The sequence below is a fragment of the Pteropus medius genome, unplaced genomic scaffold (genome assembly GCF_902729225.1).
Source record: "Pteropus medius unplaced genomic scaffold, Ma_sr-lr_union100, whole genome shotgun sequence".
NCBI classification, from domain to species: domain Eukaryota; kingdom Metazoa; phylum Chordata; class Mammalia; order Chiroptera; family Pteropodidae; genus Pteropus; species Pteropus medius.
The window spans coordinates 8,313,046-8,334,623 of record NW_024354500.1 but is presented as its reverse complement, the minus strand read 5'-3'; the positions used below and the strand labels follow the sequence as shown (position 1 = coordinate 8,334,623).

The window sequence follows — 21,578 nt, the reverse complement described above, 5'->3', positions numbered from 1 at the left end:
TGTGTGTGTGTGTGTGATGTATACTTTTTTCCCTTTAGATTTTAAATACCAAATCCAGAGCTTTTAGAAGGCATGCAGAAATCAGAGAGGAACAAATCAAACTTTCCAGTTGAGGTTAGGATAGGAACAGAAAACTCGCCTTTCATTTTTGAACCTTCCAAGGCCTAGAAAGATAAACAAAACCTAACCTTCAATGCACATATATATAACTGCCTGTGCAGTGAGAAAATAATATATTCAAGAACAGAATCCTACATTCTTGACTATTAGTCCTGCAATCATTCCTCAATATCACACTGTCTAACATATACTTTTATTTCAGCATTTGGATGTATATGATTATTTTTATTTAAAGCCTCTAGATCTGTCGATACAGGACTTGTGGTTTCTAGTACCTATTCTGATATCTGAAAAGGCATCACGGATTCAACCCTCTCCTGCTCTTTGGTACAGAAACAGGGGCACATTCTCCTTTTTAAAAGATATAGGTTACTTATATAACAAATATTTCTTCAGCTACTATTACTGTGCAGTCATATTGTGATGAATCAAAAAGGACTCCTCTACCACCATCTGGGGAGAGGTAGATGGAAGTATATTTGTATCAGAAAGAAATCAACTACAATTCTTCTATGGTCAGGACTATATCTAGCACCTGCCTTTCAGAACATAGAGGAAGGCCTCATTTGACCACTGTCTCTGACATACACATTGTTGAGCACGTGCAGTAGATCCAGTTCTTTTAGGAAAGCCAATATGGTTGTAGGCTCTAATAAACCTAACTTATTCTAAATTCTGCTCTATAAGGAAAGCTATTTCAGAGTAGTTCTGATTATTGCTAAATAATATATCACCCTTCGGTAGGTAAACAAGATCACATTTATAAGGAGGAGCAGATATATGTTACCATGAGGTCAGACAGTGTTTATAAAATTCAGACAGCTAGTCACTGAAGGTTTCAAACTTACTTTCTTCTGACTTCAAAGCTCTTTCCCATGTAATCTGAATTATATTCTCAAAGCATTTACTATTTGACTTTGAATATTTTCACCTTTGTTTTAGAAATCTTTAAAGTCAAAGAATCATAAATGATTATTTTAGTTTCGGTTAAAAAAAACTAGAAAAGATCTTGGACATGATTTAATAAAAAATTACATTTTTAATAAAAAAAAAAAAGAACTGTTTTAAGACAAAGATGAGAACCTAATATCTCACAGCCAATTCTGAGCTCCTTCCAATGCTACTTCTTTTTTATTTCTTCACAGATAACTACAAGGCATATAATTTAAGGACAATTCTATATAGTATCTTTCTCATTTTGCTAGATTACTGAGACAATTTAAAAAAGAATACTACAAGAGAAAATAAAGAATTTTAGAGTAGGTAGAACTAGATTAAAATCTTGACTCCAGTGCTTTTGATACATGTGTGTCACGCTCCATGCTACACAATCCTTGGGCTCTATGATTTGATGCTCTATGCTATGCAATTTATAAGCTACATAACCTGGAGCACAATTGCTCGGATCTGCCAGATGGCTGCTGTTGGAACTGAATGGGTTAACCTATGTAAGCCATTTGGTAGACATCAGCAGAGGCAACTCCTTTAGCCTGCTTTCCTGTTGTTTTTTTTTTCCTGGGGTTATTCTGCACTGAGTTTATGTAGGAAAATAAGATAATGGATTACATAAACAGAAGAATTCTCCTTCCATTACATTTCCTTCAACTTCCATTTTAAAAAAGAAAATAAAACTAAATAAAGTGAAGAAATTAACCTTCTGCAGTTCATTCTTTCTTATTCAATATGTGCTTTAGCGTGAAACTATTAACGTTAGCAAATGAAGGTAAATAATAGACCTTTGGTTTATTTTCATTCCATTAGAATTAGAAACCATTGGCTATTTAATGAGGCTATTTATGCATTAAAACCAAAGTAAAACCTGGCTTTGAAACAGAATACCTTGTGCTCAAAATGTCTCCTTAAGTTGGAACTCTGTGTCACAGACATGAACTCCTGAGCACAGCCATATACATACCCCAGGTTTTAGGGAGCCCAAGTCCCTTATAACACATATTCAAAAAAACACATCCATGATTTTAGTATTTGCTTCCTTAGTTTCTCATTTGAAGAAAGATGTAAAAAGAAAGTACATCTGAAGATCCTAATGATCTGGATCCCAAGGTGATAAAAGAATAAGGCACCTATTTGCAATGGCTTATTAACTGCCCTGGGGGAGGGTGATGGGGTAGAAGGAAACACTATTTTTTAAGATGACTTTTATAAGCCTGGTATTGTACTACGTGCTTTATCCACACTATTTACACAATTCATACAATTTTTCTAAGAAGCAGATATTGTCATTCCCATTTTATAGATGAAAAACCAAGGTACATCTAATAAGGTACATAAATTGGATGAGAATTGCACCAGGTGTGTCTAGTTCTAAAGTCTATCTTAAAGTTCAAAGATTAGTTTGCTTTTCAACTGAATGGCAATTCATCCTCATGCATTTTAATAGATTCGTGAAAAAATTTCCATAAAGATTTCTAAAAACTAATTATGAAAGTTAATCCCACACCCCATAAAGGGCATAAACATGTCTCACACAACACCAGCCTGCCACATTTCTCATAATTAAATCTAAGCAAAAAAAGCACAAGAACCAAAACAAACTTAAAAAACTGAAGGGTTCTATTCTTTTGGATAACATACACTTTTTCTTTCATCTGCCAAATTCCTCTATTGGTTACATAGCATGAGCAATTTTCTCACAGGAAATCTCTTGTATTTATAGCAAGCTAATTACTCTCTAGAAGTGATTGTCATATGTATGTGGATGGTTTTAGGATTCAATTTTGTCAAAAGCTGGAAAATTAATTCATGCCTCATCTCATAAAAGCCTTATATTTTAAGAGATTAAAAGCCATTTCAAAGACCTATGACCAGGGAATTTCTGAATACTACCCTTTACTAAAAAATCCATTAATCTACTATTTTGGGGAATGATATAATCTACGAGGCAGTTTATTTGCTATGATAAAGTCAATGTTCTACCTAACTGTGAAAGAAATATGTTTATTAGAAAACATAAGTTTTACATTTTAAAGTTTAGACAAAAAAATTTACATCTTAATCATGAAATACTGTATTAAAAGATAAAAACAAAAGATGCCAGCAAATAAAATGTTCAGGTTTCCTTTTCTTCTAGTGAATCAGATATATAGGTATTATGGCTGAGATGTTTACACTGGTTTCTACCAGTTAAGCAGAAGGATTTTCCCATCTTTACAGATGTTTTTAGTACACACTTTCTTCAAAAAGCTACAATATGCTATTTACTACACAATAACTGTTTTCTCTCACGAGAGAAATGTAAGCAACATTTTGAAAACTTCGATTTGTCGAAATATATAATCGTCTGTGAACTTCTTATTTTGTATCAGCAAAAATGAAGTATGCTACTTTTGCTACTGTCTAAAAAAAAAACAAAACATTTAAAATGATTACCACTAATGATTCTTCTCTTAATTTTTTTTCAGTTGACTATGATAATACATTTTTATAATGATGTCAAAGATGCCACTTTACTACAGCAAAATACTAAAACAGACATTTGGTGGAATCGACATATGGTACACATCCGTGAAGAATATGGGGAACATTTTTTTAATTTTGAGATAAGATCTATTTCTTAATCTATATTGAGCTCCCCCTATAGTGTGTGATACTATTATAAGAAAGGTCTCCAGCAGTTATGAGGCTTTCATATAAGCAACCCTAAAAAGTTTAATAGGTTTCCAAGATTACTCATTAACATACAGAGCACCTATTATCCATAAACCTCGGTCTATGAGATACATACTTTCTCACTTCAAGAATGAAAAGTTTCAGTGGTAAATAAAGATCTAGAGAGGTAAAATCTTAGAAGGTAAATATGAGTAGAGGCAAATATAGAGTTCAGTATGTGATTATTTGCCAAGTGACACAAATCATATACCACTCCCAGAAAGAAAGGATTGCTCCTTCCCAGAAATTGACTCATACCTGCTCGAGGGTTCTTTCTGTATTATTCTTTGCTTTTTGCCGTGTGTGTGTGTGTGTTTATAAACATATATTAAGTTCTTGAAAAGATTTTATATTTTCCATTTCTGACTCCCACCATAGTATTGAAAAATACCTAACACTTGGTAAATGTTTGAATACTGAATAAATGAACGATTGATGATTATGATAAAGATGATGAAGAAAGCAGCCACACTCAGGGCCAAGCACTGTCCTGAGTGCTTCACATGTATTAGCTAACTTACTGTTACTTTTCTCTTGGCATTCCATTTTACAAATGAGGAAACTGAGGACACAGAACAAATAGCTTGCCCCAATTCATTTAACTTCTTCATGCCCTTCAACTCTTGGCTTAAAAGTGACTTCATTAGGGAGGTTTACCCTTGTCATCCATCCAAACAACCCCTTTATTTCCCCTATCATTACAGTCAACAACTCCTGAAGAACTTATTCAATCAGAATTGTACATTACACAGTAAGCTCCATGAAGGCAGAGACTATCTCAGTCTTCTTATTTACCACGCTAATCCCAGTGCCTATCAAAGTATACTTGGCAATAATGGGGGCTTAATTAAATTAAAGCTTAATGATTGAATGATGCCATGAGGCAGGTATTCATTAAATGTTCGTTTAAGCAATAAGTAACAAAAATAAGTGAATCTGAAGTGATATTGAAATATTCAATGTAGCTGTGCAGTAGGCATTTGAAAATTCAAAATAGATTTAAGAGAAGATGAGGATTAGAGGTAAAAATGTGAATGTCATCTCAGACAATTTTTCCACAGTTATAAATGACCACGACAAAGCTTTGGCATTACAGTTGACCCATTTATGAATACATATTATTTGTATATTTAAGAGACCTCAATAGCATGTTTAAGTTGTAAGCCTACAAAATAAAAATTCAGAAAGAGTTCTCATTAATTGTAAGAGAGATGAAACCATTCTTTAAGAGGTTCCTCTTTTATAAGAGTGCCTGCAAGTTACTAGCTGGATAAAAAAGCTCTCAGCTTATACTAAATCTGCAATATGTTTTCTTTAAGATGACCCTGGCGAAGCTGAAATATACTGTCACCATGATTATATACTATAAGCACTCAGACATTAGAGATAAGCTCTGTGTTGTAGAGACATCGCTAAACCTATGTAAATCTTCAGATAAACTTAGAAGGGGGATATAGATTATAAACCGTACTGTACTGCTACTGCTAGACAAAAGTGAAAATTCTTAAAAGACACTGACTGACAGAATGGAAAGCCAAACTGGCTCAGTCATTTTGCTTAAGAATCTTGAAGATACGCACACGCAAGTTAAGTTGGAAAAAGTATTTTAAGTTTCAAACTGGTTTTACATCATTTAGTATGGCCATGAGCAGCAGTGACAGAGACATCAGCTACTTCCACAGTGAAGAAAGGGAGGCTCTGAGTAAAGGCATCAGGCTCATTAAAGGATAGAAACCACTGCAAATAAAAGAACATTCTTTCTGAGCACAATTGCTGATGCTTTTTACCTCCTTGGCTATCTATATTCACACATACCCAGCCAGTAATTAGAGCCACATTCAAATATTTAGGGTCACAAGAGCAATATATGTATTTAAAAGAAATAAAGAGTTATTCATTGGGCCCTTTCAACAAACAAAACCACTACCACTGCTGTAGTACTGCCTTAAGGAAAACACAGAATAATTAGCACTCTCTCGTTTAAAAATAGAAAAACTAGGAATGCAATGTCAGTGAATGAAAGTACTATACTTTTCTAAGGGGGATGTAGCGACACCTTTAGGTTCACTGGTCAAAACATGGATATAGATAACTGGGTGCAAATTAAGGTCTGATTTAATACATTTAATTACCTGATTTCCTTAGAAATTTTGGTACTTATTAGCAGAAAATAAAAAAAGACACAACAAGAAAGGAATTGGGAGACTTTGAGAAACAATAGTTCACAGCAAACCACCAAACACAAAAGCATAGTAATCTTGGGCCACTTTCTGAGACAGTAACTAGCTAAAGAGACATTAACAATTCCTGAGGCCATCACTTTATTAAAACAGGCAAATAAACAAAAATAATACTCAAAAGCTATATAAATCACAGAACATTTTTAAAAGGTTGGGATATTTTCACTATATCAAAGAAAAAACATTAACATAAATGCTTGCTTTAAAAAGTTACATGGAAAATATTTCATTAAATAATAATGATATTGGATAACTTAAGTCTTTACTGTCTTTGCATTTCTGTAGGGCTTGTTTTTTCAATGCACGGTTGTATGGGCTGACAACACTGATTAACATTAATCAACAATGATCAACATTCCTGAATGAAAAATTTAAGTCAGCAGTCTTTACACAAAAACAGTACTGTAATAATAATGAGAGTGGGCTTAGAGAGTCAGAAAAAACCTGGGTTCCAATCTCATTTAATCAATTATTAGCTGTATGATCATGGGCAAATTATTGAACCTCTCTGTGACTAAATTTTAATATAAATAACATTGAACCTCTCTGTGACTCAATTTTCTTAATATAAATAACATTTACTTTATAAGACTGCTATACATATTAGGAGGGATAATAATATGTCCTGTGCACATAATATATGCTCAATAAAAATTATTTCTTTTGCTCTTTATAATACCTTATTTTTTTTATATCTAGTATAATTAAAATCATGTTACAATTCCATTTATGCCAGAGCTAAGTTTTAAAAAATTGTCATTGGTCTTATACAAACATCTAATTTTGAAAATAATGTCAAAGGTTATTTCCAAAAGGAAGAATATATATCCAACCAGAAATATTCAAATTCTATTATTGGGAAGCATATCACTAGAGTACAGGTTTCTGCTTCTAGATTACTGGAAAAAATGTTTAATGAAAACAGTATACCAGAGGAGCTAGATTTTTTTATTTATTCATGTACTATTTATTAATAATTATTATTTATTTTTAACTCAATAATAGACTCTTGATGCTATGTTTTTAAAGTCACAATTTTGAAGACAACTCTGAAGAAGCTGTGAATACAACAACAAAAGGTAATTATCACCTTCGGTGGGAAAAGGGCATAATGAATTGATTTCTTTCTCACAATAAAAATCTGCATTGAACAAACTTGAACTAATCAATCTGGTTTTTTTTGCTCCCCCAGAATACAATTCTCCTATGAAAAATAGGCTTAATCTTAACTTCTCAAGACACACACAAGAAAGATGAAAATAACTGAAATAACTTATGGAAAAGCAGGCTCTTCCGTGCCTTGAACTGTCGGATTCAAAGATATAACTAGGCATATTATGAAAGGATCTCTAAAGCAGTCACCTCCTGTCATAAATAACAGTTCAACTTGAGCAGCACCAGAACGTCAGAAAAAACAAATAGAATCATTAATTTGAACTATTTTTATTTTAGTTCCAATTCTTTGCTTCTCTTAGAAATGAACGCTTCAAATAATATGAAGAAGCCACAAAAATATTTTACTACCTGACAGTTATGACTTTAGGAATTCAAGACCCTTTTGTTATTGTCCATGTTAGAGACCATTATTATTAGTTTCTTTAGCTGGGGCCTTAAGAAGCCATCCGAAATACTGATATGAATTATGAAGAAAATAGTTCTTTATGTCAAAGTTGATTCTTACCCCAAATTTTGATATTTCTCTAAAAAGGTAGTAACATTTTTTTTTTCATCTAGTCCCAACTTAGAAATTCTTAAAATGGTCTGTAGGATTTTGCTATTGGTATAATTTTTTTAAAAAATCTAACACCAATTTACCTCTTCAACCATATCTCCTATTACTTCCTCACATAAACTTTTGCTATTGTACCCAAGGCAAGTTTTTATAGCTCCACACTTTTAATTTTCTGTTTTCCTAAAACACCTGTCATCCTTTTATCCCTACAGAGGGTAAATAGGGAAACACAATCTATCTCCATCTCTATCTCTATTCCTTCCCCTCCACTAGCCACCACACACAACCTACTGTTAACCTAACTGGTAGAATAGCATAGTTCTAACTTCCTTCGTGAAACCTACTTCAACTGCACCAGTCTATAGTTCTTCCTCTGCTTCTGACTTTTACAGCTAATTCTAAGCATCTGACACATTGCATCCTATCTTGTGTTGTTAAATATTTTTTTACAAAGAGATTTCTTCCATGTCTCCAGTCAGACTATAAATAAGTTGGGGACAGTTCAAATATATTAATCTTTATATCCGCAGTCTCTAATAACATACCTTGTACATATATATTTAATTAATGTTTCTTTTTGATTAGCAAGTTTTGATGTTTATAATGGACAAGAACATATTATGTATAGTCAAAAGAGGAGGAAATTATAACCATTAGAGAAAAGTGGGAGTTAGGGAAAATAAGGGTACAATGGGATAAGAAAAGCTGATGGAATTTACATTTGCTACAGTGGGCATTAGGAAGTCACTGTTGGTGATAATTTAAAAATGAAAAAAGCAAACTTATGAAAGGTTCTGAAGGGCATAAATAAGAGATTGAATTTATGCTAGAGAATGTGAAGATGCTTAAAATATAGACTATTAAGAAGTAGGAGGCTCTGAGGAAGAAAGTAACACAGACTTACTTCAAGTCACTCAAAACTCGTATGTTAATTGTCCTGGCTAACAGAACAGAACTGAGGCAGGGACCTGGACTCAAGGCAGGTGGATCTTTTGAAGACATATGAGACACTGCCAAGAACACGTGGAATTTAAAAGAATAGACTTGTCTTTACTTTCTTCTCCCAAACTATATTTTTTCATGATTTTATTAATTTAAGTCATTCAGGCCAGTTTAAAAAAAGTATTTCAAAATCATCATAGAACTTAAGATTTTATTTATTATGAATAAGAATGACTCTTACAAGAGCCTGGGAGTCCATATCTCTTAATAGGATACAATAGCATGGAATAGTTGATCACTAAAAGTAACTTACCATCACCAATACAATTTCTACCTTTTCCCTATGTGGCTCTATTCCACTCTAGAAACTTTCACTTTGTAATATCTAATGACCTACATCATGTGCATGTTACCTTATTTCATTCATGCTTTTCCTAAACCATAACCACCCTGAGAACATCTCTTTGCTTATTCTCACAGTAACTGCCTTTTATATCAGCCAATTACCCTTGTGCTATGCAACCAACCTACTCATCCTGAAACTTGAAAAACATCTGTTCCTTTTCTTTGCAATTCTGCTATGATTCTTTTTGCAGCTAAAATCAGCCCTGAGTCATCAAAATGCCTCCAAGATATACTGATCTTGAAAAACATTAAAATGTTTTAATTCTAGCTATGCTCACAAAGCATACTCAACTTTGAGCCAGAAAATGAGAAACTGTTTTTCACTGTACCTGCAAAACTGCCACACCTGGTTGGAAAAAAAATCTTGCCAATGAGATATTAACTTTTTCTTTCTGACTTAATCAGAACATTCAAAATGCTTAGGTGACATGTTTATATACACTTGATTTCTTATCAGCTGGTTCTTTCTTAAAGAAATAGCTTAGATTTCTAGAGACTGTTTCAAATTAAAAACCAAGCAATACTTTCACGCAAATCTCTTGGATATTGTAACAATTGTAAAATAAAAAGCATTTAATACAAAAGAAAAAAAAAAGTAGGGTTGGACCTTCTAAAAAATGATAGCTGATGTGAAATACATGACACAATAAACTTCAAAATAGATGCTTTGGAGACAGAAAGAAAAATACTTCATGACTATCAGAAATACTGTAATTAGAAGCCTTTTAACATCTCAGAGATTCACAAATGTTCCCAATACATGAACTCTCAGCTCTTGCTATTAACTAACGAACATAAACACTCAAAAATGACTGAGTAGCAGAGGTAAGATTATAACTTGGAGCACTTTATACTTCCTTCTCTTTTTATGTAAACAAATCACATTAAGACTCTATCTTCATCCTTGTGGTGGAACCACATTTCCTCTGGTCATTTAGTCCAATCAGTGTCTTAATTAGTATTATGTCAATCACAGGGATAATTTTGGCCTACTTGTGCAAGCAAAACTCAGGACTATAATAATATACTGTATATATAATGTGTTCCCTGCTAATATTTCAACTGTTACCAGATTTAAGTCTTAGCAGAAAATGTAATTTAAAATATTATCAAAAACAGCATATTATTTTAGCAGATGAATGATCACTTCTGAAGCTATTTCCTGGGTATCAGAAATGTTCTGATCAGGTAACACTGTAGAAAGAATTTAAATGTCAATATTTAAAATATTTTAGTAAAACTGTAAATATCCAAATGGTACCTCAACGCTGACTTATATTTGCAATGTTAAATTTATAATAGTTTCTACAAATTTTCTATTTCACTACACTTAGTATAGTTTGTGAATTTCCTGAACTACAAACTTGTGATTTTTACTTACTGGCAAATAATTCTATAGATGATGAAATCTGGGGATATAGAAAAAATATTTAGCTATTTATGAAAAAACTATTTTAAGAGATACTGCATGACACAATAAACTTCAAAATAGATGCTTTGGAGACAGAAAGGAAAATACTTCATGACTGTATCAGAAATACTGTAATTAGAAGCTTTTTAACATCTCAGAGATTCACAAATGTTCCCAATACAAGAACTCTGAGCTCTCGCTTCCGAAGGGGATCAAGGTAGCAACTATATTACTTCTGATTACAAATACTGGCAACATTCATGGATTTGTATAGCTAGTTTCAGAGTTTCAGACTTTGTTACTGTTCTTGAAGAGTCCAGCAGTGAGAACACTGGTCTGGAGCATTCCTAACTGCCTGACTCAGGGCTCTGGAACACTTGAAACAGGTTGTTTCTGTCTCTGCATTTGGGGAAGGAGGAGGGATGTTTTTGAAATTTTATTAGGCAAGAAGGCAAGTGAATATTCCTTCATAACTGTCTATACTTACTGGAGAAATTATTCTTTTATGGTAATAAAATAAAATATATATAACTTCCAGATGTCTAAAATAAATCTAGATCAGAAACGGTGGCATTATTTGTCAGAAATATGACTTCAGCAATAGTCATTTTAGATATCTTTTATATTTACATGGTTATCAGTGCCTTTGAAATTCAAGACAAATAACTGCTTTTTTTAAAGAACTACTTAGAAGTAAAATATTGGTAGGAAAAAAAACAAGATCAGAAGTACCACATTATCTCCTTTCACTAAAATAGAAGGGTCACTGCAGTATAAATACCTAAGTAGGCATGATGCCATTTACTTTTTTGAGAACATTACAAAATTACAAAAAAGAATTGTTTATTCTTTTTCTTTCCAAAACACATTTAACAAGACCTCAGCCTGGTATGATAAGTCTAGTTTTTTAAAAAAAAAATAGAATACGCTAAAATAATTTCTAATATTTTTCTATAAACTGTCTAGCTTAAAAGAGATTGAAAGTTATTAGAATTTCCAGCTAAGAAAAATGCTAACTTTAATTGTAAATTAATTTGAGAACTATATTTAAAATGTTCTCAGAATAATGTATTCACAAAATCTACATTTCAAATAACATTATTGATGTTAATAATAATTTGCAACCACAACTTTAAATTAGAAAATAAAATATATTATGTTATATCAAAGACATTACAAGCCAAGATGTAATAGATATTAGGAAATAAAGTTTTAGGGCAGTAAATATGTAATTAGAATCAGAGTTTTAAATATTTTGATCAACTTCATGGTAAATACTTAATGATTTAAAAAAAAAAACCAAGCTCACAGATACAAATAACAGATTGATGGTTGCCAGAGGCAGGGGGCTGGGTAAAATGGATGAAGGGAGTCAAAGGTATAAACTTCCAGTTATAAAATAAGACATGGGGAAGTAATGTACAGCATGATGACTATAGTTAATAATATTGTATTGCATATTTGAAAGTTACTATGAGAGTAATCTTAAAAGTTCTCATCACAAGAAAAAAAGAAATTTTTGTAACTATGTGATGGTAACTAGACTTATTCTGACGACCATTTCGCAATGTACACAGATACTGAACCTATGTCATAGTACACTTGAAACTAATATGTTATATGTCAATTATACATCAATTAAAAAATAACACTTGGTTTTCGAGGCATTCTTCAATAATGTTATCAAATATTTAGTTAGTTCTTTTATGTCTCAGACACAAGGCCCAGCTCAGCCCCTAGGAAGCTTATAATCTTGTAGATAAGTTTTCCAAGGACATAAAGATAAAAATACTGAAACTGAAGCATGTATGACTATAGGCCATAAGTGTTACTCAATTTTGGCAGTAATGCTGCCTAAAGCACCTTGGTAAAATGGCAGAAGAACCACTACTATAGAATACTTTTTGGAAACCTAGTCTGCAATTATCATGTGATTTGTTAGTAAACAATACATGAAAGTTACAGTAGAGGCTCACTTGGGAGCCCAGCAGTGACCCTGAAGCACCCTGAAGCACTTCTATGAGGGTTTTGTTTCTTCTACTTTTTGAATTTTATTCAACAAAGAGATAACCACATCCACCCTTATGACTGCAATACGATACACTGAAAATTCGCCTCTTTAATTACAGTACTACAGAAAATTTAGCCATTGTTCAATGGATATGTCACACAAATCTAGATCTGATTCCACTACTTTCTCTCAATTTCTCACTCAGCTCTATTTCTCTTTTTTCATCTGGGGGAGATCTTACCTTTATTTCTTTCTCTATCCTCAAAATACATGGAATCATTTGGAAGGCAGCGTAGGCGTAGAAAGCTCCCTTCTGTTCTTGAGAATTAGGATTTTTTTGAAAAGAAAATAACTTTACTTGGCTCCATAAAACATCTTAATTCACTTCTCATTTATCTTTTCCTATACTTTCCTCCTCTCTCTTCCCAGCAACTATAACATCTTACCATTTTCTTCCCCTCTAAAGCCACTCCAATGGCTATCATCAACTCAGGTGCAGGAAAGCTTCCACTATCATCTTGCACTGTATAAATGTAGCATTCTCCTGCCAGAAGCATATGGCAGCATTAGCTGGACAAGTCCTACTCTGCATTTGTATTTGCCAAACTGTGAGTCGTGACCTATTTTTCCAACAGAGAAGTTAATTTAGTGGGTTGAGACTAGCATTTAAAAACCAAATCAACAGAAAAATAAACAGAACAGAATTGAAAATATAGCTATTGCATCACACTTATTTTGAAACTTCAGTTTACATCATCTATGTATAAATATATGCATGAGTATGTGTGTTGGCTCCTAATGGAAACACATTTCTTATATTCCTATAGGTCAAGGTCAAGAATTTAAAAGCCACTAAACTGAAATACTAAGTTCTAGGAACTGCATCTTTATTTGATGTAATACTTCAGATAATTTAAAGATTTAAAATATGGATGTTAAGCTATTAGGGAAATGCAAATCAAAACCACAATGAGATACCATCTCACACCTGTTAGAATGGCTATAATTAACAGGACAAGTAATAACAAATGTTGGAGAGGATGTGGAGAAAAAGGAACACTCATACACTGCTGGTGGGACTGCAAATTCGTACAGCCACTACGGAAAACAGTATGGAGGTTCCTCAAAAAACTAAGAATTGATCTACCATATGATCCAGCAATCTCTCTACTGGGTATTTACCCCAAAGACTTGAACATTCACATTCGAAAAGATATTTGCACACTGATGTTCATAGCGGCATTATTCACAGTGGCTAGGACATGGAAGCAACCGAAATGTCCTACGATAAGATGATTGGATAAAGAAGCTGTGGTACATATATACAATGGAATATTACTCAGCCATAAGAAGAGATGAAATACTGTCATTTGCGACAACATGGATCGACCTCAAGGTAATCATGCTAAGCGAAATAAGCCAGACAGAAAAAGTTCAAAATCACATATCACTTACATGTGGGATATAAACCTAAAAACAACAAATGAACAGGACAAACAAACAGAGACTCATGGACATGGACAACAGACTAGTGGTTACCAGAAGGGAGAGGGGAGGGAGGAGGAAAATAAAAAAATAAAATGTTAAAAAAAGTTATGTATATACAGTATGAAAAAAAATAAACTGGCATTTAAAAAATAAAGATAAATAAAATATAGATGTTAAATAATTTCTCTTATTAAAAAATGTTGTTCTAATAAGCCACATATTTTCTAAAAAATCATCAGTCAGGAAACAAACCAAATCAGTATTCTTGGTTTCTTCAGTATTTCCTAACAGAGAGACCTCAAATAAATACTTTACCTTTAAATTTAATTTACCCTAAAAATTTAAACTGACAAGTTATTAGCCATTGCAAAAATGTTTTTTAAGTAATAAATAACAACCTGAGCTCAATATACCTTAAAGAAAAGTATTCTACTTTTTTAACAGAAAAAAATCTGAGGGATGGTTTAATGAATTTTCCAATATAATTTCAAAAACAGAGATCATTGTTTATTTGCATATATTACATATGTATACGAACACAAACATCAATCTTATATGTCCTTGGCTGTAAAGAGATTTTTATAAATTCAAGCTCAGAAAGCTTACTGTGTGAGACTGTGTGTGATCAATGGCACCCAGTCCCTCAGTAGGGACAAAACCAGGCTCTGAGGCAGAGAATAATTTAGCTATACAGTAGTCCTCCCTTATTCGTGGTTTTGCTTTTCATGGTTTGGTTACTTATGGTCAACCACAGTCTGAAAATATTAAATAGAAAATTTCAGAAATAAATAATTCATAAGTTTTAAAATGCGCACTGTTCTGAGTAGTACGATGAAATCTTGCAACTTCCTATTCTGTCTCGCCTGGGATGTGAATCATCCTTTTGTCCAGCATATCCACTCTGTATATGCCACTTAGTTACTTAGTAGCCATATCAATTACCAGGTGGACAATCAGTGCTTATATTCAATGCTTACTCATGCAGGCATTTAATCATCTCACATCATCTCAAGAAGGGTGAGTACAGTACAGTAAGATATTCTGAGACCACATTCACGTAACTTTTATTATAGTACACTGTTGTACCTGTTTATTTTATTATTATTGTTAGTCACTTACTGTATCTAATTTATAAATTAAATTTTATCATAGGTATTATGTATATGAAAATCCATAGTATATAGAGGGTCTTAGAATACCCTGTGGATAAGGGTAAACTACTGTACTGACTATAAAATAACTGCCTCTGAATAATGGCGATATTGTTTACTTTTATGGTTGCGGTATGGAATTCATAGTTAAAATACAGAAGACATTTTTTAGCTGTTCTGCAGTGTCAAAGTGAAAACTGTGTGACTCAGTGACTCAGTCTCACACATTTCTTTTTGGCTGTCAGAACTGGAAGAGGCAACTAATACCAAGCCCTGGGGGGAGGGACCGCCCTGTGGCCTTGAGACTTTCCATAACAATCCTTGAGTTGATTAAAAGTTATGCTGACAGGCTTCAGTCCTTCTTGGTTTTATGGATTTTGGCTGCTAAGTGGAGCCTCCAGGACTAGAAACCTATGAGAATAGCATTAAGATTTTTTACTAGACTATGAAATACTCTAGAAAACAATGCAGAATAATGGGTCTAAAATATAAACTACTGCTTAAACTTGAACATGTCTACAAAAATAAACTATAAATAACAGGAGATATATATACACACAATTAAGATAAAGATATTTTTCAAAGATATACAGAACTCCTCACCAAAATAAGGAACTTCTGAAAAACTTCTGACAGCTTGAAAGCATACAAATAGGAATTAAGCAAAATTTTATTTTAATCAAAACTTCTTTTGAATTTCAAAGACTGCAAATAAAAGTATAGTGAATCATATCTCTTAAGAAAATCCTAAGTCACATACATCCCAGTATATTTAGAAACTTAATGTATCTCAATAAAGTTGAAAAAAGTCTTGAATGAGGGTGAAATTTATAGCACAAAACAAGAGCTATGGATATGTGAGGCAATTCCTTTCTTACTCTGTATTACAACTCATTAAAAAATGACCAGTGTTTTATTTAGTTTATTTAGTTTAGGATAAAAATAGAGAAAAAAAATGCATGTTTGAAATCAAGTTCTTCAGATGACAAATTCCTCCTAAAAACTCCAAGTTATAGGTTTTCAATACCTTTTTGGTTAATAGTAAAACTCGAGAAAACATATTTTATTCACTTTTTAGGGTTCTTAATTTGGGGTCCATGAACCCTCTGATATTATAAGTAAGAGTGTGTGTGTATAAATTTTTCTATGGATAGGGTCCATAGCTTTCATAGGATTCTCAAAGAGATCAATGATCTTGAGAACAGAGTTGCTGCCTTGAGTGAAAATTATATGTAAAAGGACTGAGCTTTTTTTTTTTTTTAAAAAAGAAACCTTCTCAATGACTTATAGATGTTAAGAGATAAAAGATGTTACAAGAGATAAATGATAATATATCATATTATCAATAATAAAGAGATAAAAGATAAATGATAAGAGATAAGTTGGAATAACATTCCCTAAAAATAACAAAATCTGAAACTAGCATGAAGATGTACTAGTCTAAAACTATACTGATGTCTCAAGTTTGTACAAGTTTGTGTCTTTATCTAGGGTGTGGACGGAAAACTAAAACTAAAAGATGGGCAATAATGGAAAAGTGTGTGTGTGTGTGTGTCTGTAGAATGGTTATAATGACTAGTATTATACACTAATAGTACAGATATCTATTGTGCTACAGCAAATTTAGCAATTATAGCAAATTTCAATTTTGAACTCATTTAAGATTTGTCCAAATATCTATTATCCTTTTTGTTTTTCTTTTTCTCTCTGATCTTCATAAAATGGAAGTTCTTTTTAAAAATACAATTGTAAAATATCTCTTTAACAAAGCCTCTAACACCAAGTCGCTCACACTCAGTCCTGTGATGTTAATGAATAAAAATTCCTTTACTTGAATAGTCAAGTGATTTATAAAAAAAATAAATAAATTTAACAATCAATATGCCTTAAGAAAAAAAAAGCAGTTTCCATTTATTAAAGGTTATATCTGATGTCTATGTCATACAACATAGTATAATGCATTTAATTTAATGCGAGAAAAATGAACATAACAAATACTGGTATTTTGTGTCTAAAAGAAGTCGGGTGTAAGGCAACGGAGGAAATAAACCTTGACTTACTAGTCTAATCTAAAGCATTTAAACTATAATTTTTAAATTGTTCTCCAATTAACTTATAAGTATCAAATCAGGTAAGGATCTATACAGCATTTTAATAAAAACTATGGGAACCAATAATTAATAAAGATAAGAAATTGTTTTATGGTATATGAGAGAAACTTTTCCTACAGCAACATCAAAGGAAAAAGATACTCTAAAATGATGGACATCTTTCTATTGAGTTGATTATCCAGGCATAAAGGGTTGACAAAGGATTGACTTCCGCCACTAGGCTTGTTAGGAAAGGCCTGGATATAGAAAATATTATCTTAAAGAATTAAGTGAGTGATGGAGGAATGACTCTCATATACATACTTATGCGCGCGCGCGCACACACACACACAGAGTACCCCTTCCCAAAACACATCAGATAAACCTCTCACTTCTACTTATTTCATTTCTAATAAAGAGAAACAGGATTTTCCACAACAATGGACAGAAAAAATTTCAGCTTTCAGAAGTGTTCCTGCTGAAACTTATTAGAATTCCTAGCTATACATTGAATTAGGACAGGACAGTAAGAGAGGTTTATGAAGAGACTCTTTATAACTCTACTCATGTTCCAGGGATCAAAAACAGAAGAAAAAAAATGTTCCTGACTGCTTGCCATTATTAAAGAATCAGAAAAGTTCAAGACAGTCCACAACTTAAGATCCTGACAATGGATTTTTGAGAGTGTTTTGATTTAAGTTAAATTAATGGAGGCATTAATTTAAAGAAGTGCTGATGCTAATGTAACTAAGATTTTTCATTTAAAATGTAAATAATGTGACTAAACCTCTATGGTATTAAATATCTTGAATGTCTTATTCAGACTCAGTCTATTCTAAAAATCCTTGGTTTTCAAAACAGAAAAATATATGTCATATATGCAGTGGAAAGGAATTTTAACTCATAGTTCTCAAATGAATAGGAGACAAATAACTTGTGAAGACAAGAAACAAATATGAAGAAAAATCATAAGATTAAACAAAAAACAAAAACCAATTTTACAAGTTTGTCAAAAGTTGTAATAACAAAGAAAAAGAATGGTCTCAAATTTTCCTTTTTAACAACCTTGAACATTCATATTATTCATTTCTTACAAGAAGGCCTAGATGGAATCTATGATCAAACCTCAACTAATATTACTATAAAAACAATTTTTGATGAAAGATTAAATGCTTTCCTTCTAAGATTGGGAACAAGGAAGGGATGTCTGTTCTCACCATTTCTATTCAACTCTGTATTGTAGATTTTAGCTAATGTAGTAAAGCAAGAAAAAACAATAAAAGAAATCCAGATCAGAAAGAAAGAAGGAAAACTGTCTTTATTAGATGACAATCACTGATGTAGAAAATCCTATGAAAGCTACTAGAATTAATAACTGAGTATAATAAAACTGTAAGATTCAAAGTAAACACATAAAAATTTAATCATCTTTTTATATATTAGCAATGGATAATCAAAATAAAAATTTCAATCAGTGGTCACCTGAGGACTGAAAGAAAAAGGAAAGGTGGGGGAGGAGGGTGATTTCAAAGGAACAAAGGGAAACGTTTGGGGTGATAGTTTCATTTCTCTTAATTGTGATGATGGTTTCAGAAGTGTAAGAATGTAAAATTTATCAGATTGTACACTTCATATATGTATAGTTTACTGTATGTTAATTACAACTCAATAAAGCTGTCAAATGTTTTTTTTTAATGGCAAACGGGGTACTATGAAAGATTAATTTATGGCTCTAAATTGTACTCTTCTTAACTAATAACTGAAGTACTTTGGTCAAAGTCAACTGTATGGGCAAAAATAGTAAAATAATCAATTCTTTACAAAACTGAATTACTTCTTCAGCAGAGATGCAAAAGCAAATGAAATTACTAGTTCACATTCACGATATTTTTGATATGGGTGACTTCTGGACAAGTGAATTACATCTAAGAAAAGTATACTGGAAAATGAACAATCATACCTTGATTTGTGCAAAAGGTCTTTCATAACCTCCAACATAGAGAAGGCCAACATTCTGAGGAAGTAACCTATAAAGGAAAAACAAAAGGATTATTTTTAAAATACTCTTTCTTAAATATAAGTTTAAAAAAAATCATCAAAAGTTATATAACAGATATTGTGAAAAAAATAGCACCTATGCAATTATTCTTGTCGTTTGCACTATGGGATAGTAACTAATAAAGGAATAATTCTTATACTTCAGAAAATAGGGGGTAAATGTTGAGAATGAAAACTTAAATGTAGAACACTAACATATTAGTAATTCTAGCAAATTACTATATAGTATCTCTGGGGGAGAATTAAACAAAGTGATGCATATATTTAAAAGTCTATAAGGATTCAACTCAAGAAACACTCATTATATGTCTATACTTTGCACTAAAGGAAATAACACAAACCTAAATAATTAGGTCTCAAAATCCAAAAGGAAAACCAGATACATAAATAATTAACCTTAACAAAAAGTGGTTTCCCATAAGTTCTATTTATAGAGGTATATGCCATTGCAAAGTTCTGGGGTAACAGATAATGGCTATGCAGACATCTGGAAAAGTTTGAAAAGGTAGGGTTTGGGATCAGCCTTAAAGGGTGGGTAAGGCAAGGGAGAAATTTAACAAAGTCCTGAGAATGCAGGTTTGCGAAAAAGAATAGACAAGGACAGCTAGAATAAGGGATAATTTAGTTAGAGATGAAAAACCAAAGGACGTTTGGAATGGACCATGAACAATGTCAAATGCTATATCTTTATTTTATAAGCAATATGGAGTCATATTTTTATAAGATGAACTTACTGTACTTATTTCTTATTAAAACAATAAATGAACATGAAAATAAAAATCAAGCCATATAGTGAGTGGAAAAAAAATAATGGTTACCTTTCCTGCATCATCTCTACCTTCCTATTCCCATTTCAAAGGTTCATCATTCTTAACTGCATTAAAACATTGTGAATGAAGAAATACTATCATTAGAACTGTACTTGTGAGTGTGTAGTGGTGCAAAGTAGGAGAAGAACGTAATTAAAGTAAATATTTGTGTTTATTTCATCTTTCATCATAAATCTTTCCCTAGTAGACACTGAATAAATGGACAAAACTCCAGTCTTAACATTACTATACATAAAGAATATGGAAAAAAATTGTCTATACTCCTGCCCAAAGCAACTAGGACAAGATATAGTCTCCTCAGAGTGTGAGGAGTAAAAGTAACAGACTTTTATTGCAGGTGAAAAATTATCTCTAGAATGAATGTAAATTATATTGCATGAATCTAGAATGGAATACCAAGTAGTATCTAAAGTGAAGGGAAAAACAACTTCTCTGAACTTAGGATGCCTCTGATATCCTATGGTATCTTCTAATCGAGGTGACAGTTGTGAGGGGGCAGTGTGATGACCTTCCACTGACTCGATCTAGTAAGACTAAGAAAGCACACTCTCAAAGCACCTTAGATTTTATAAAGTAAGGTAGATATTCAGTCTTCTAGGAATATCATGTGTTCCCCGACATTCTTTAAAGGTCTATAAAGCATTGAAGGCCAATAAGAGCATGTTAACAGTTGATGAACACAATCCTGAATTAAACCAATTTAGCAAAAAAACTACTTAACTTTGGAATATAAATACTTGTTTTAATTCATTTATTATGTTGTTGAAGGATATAAACATGACTAAAGGCATTTGTTTACTGGATGCAAGTAGAAAGCATAAGAAATGTCCTCAAATCTCAACTATAAAATGGAAAATTTCTTAGCCATCAATTGATAAATAAGAAATTAATCCAACCAACAAAACTTTAACTCGCAAATCATTGCTAGTATCATAAATTTAATGTTAGTTAAATATAGCACTGGTAATTTATTTTCTATATAAAAAATGTTCACAAAAAACTTGATAAACCCCTTTAGATATAAGAATAGTCATTTTTCATTCAAATATATGCTAAAAAAAGAAGAAACTAAAAGCGGGCTGACATTAAAAAATCAATATGCCTCTAATTACTATGCCTATGCATTTCAGAAAGCTTGCCAATACTGTTTACTGTGTCCCTCTTCCTCTAACTTGCCTAACTATTAAATACCTTTTCCTAAGCAAGAATTTTTTTAAATATATCAATTACAAAGCATACATGTATTTCATTTTTTAAATACTGTCCTTTCTCATCCGTGTGCCTATTATTCCTTACCACAGATTACATTACCAGCATCATTTGAGTGGGTTTTAATAGGTATCATAATTTAAAGACCTGCTATGGGTAAAATAATTAATACTTTGAAAACACGAATTCCTACTTTTAAGATGGAATATTTGTTTAAATGTGCTC

General features: G+C 32.2%; 1 protein-coding gene across 1 annotated transcript in view; it reads right to left on the bottom strand.

Annotated features, from left to right (window-relative positions):
- Positions 1 to 21,578, bottom strand: part of RNGTT (RNA guanylyltransferase and 5'-phosphatase) — a 241,283-nt gene that overhangs the window by 23,461 nt on the left and 196,244 nt on the right. Inside the window, 1 exon segment of the mRNA XM_039853170.1 lies at positions 19,217 to 19,283. Coding sequence (XP_039709104.1) covers positions 19,217 to 19,283 — 67 coding nt within the window.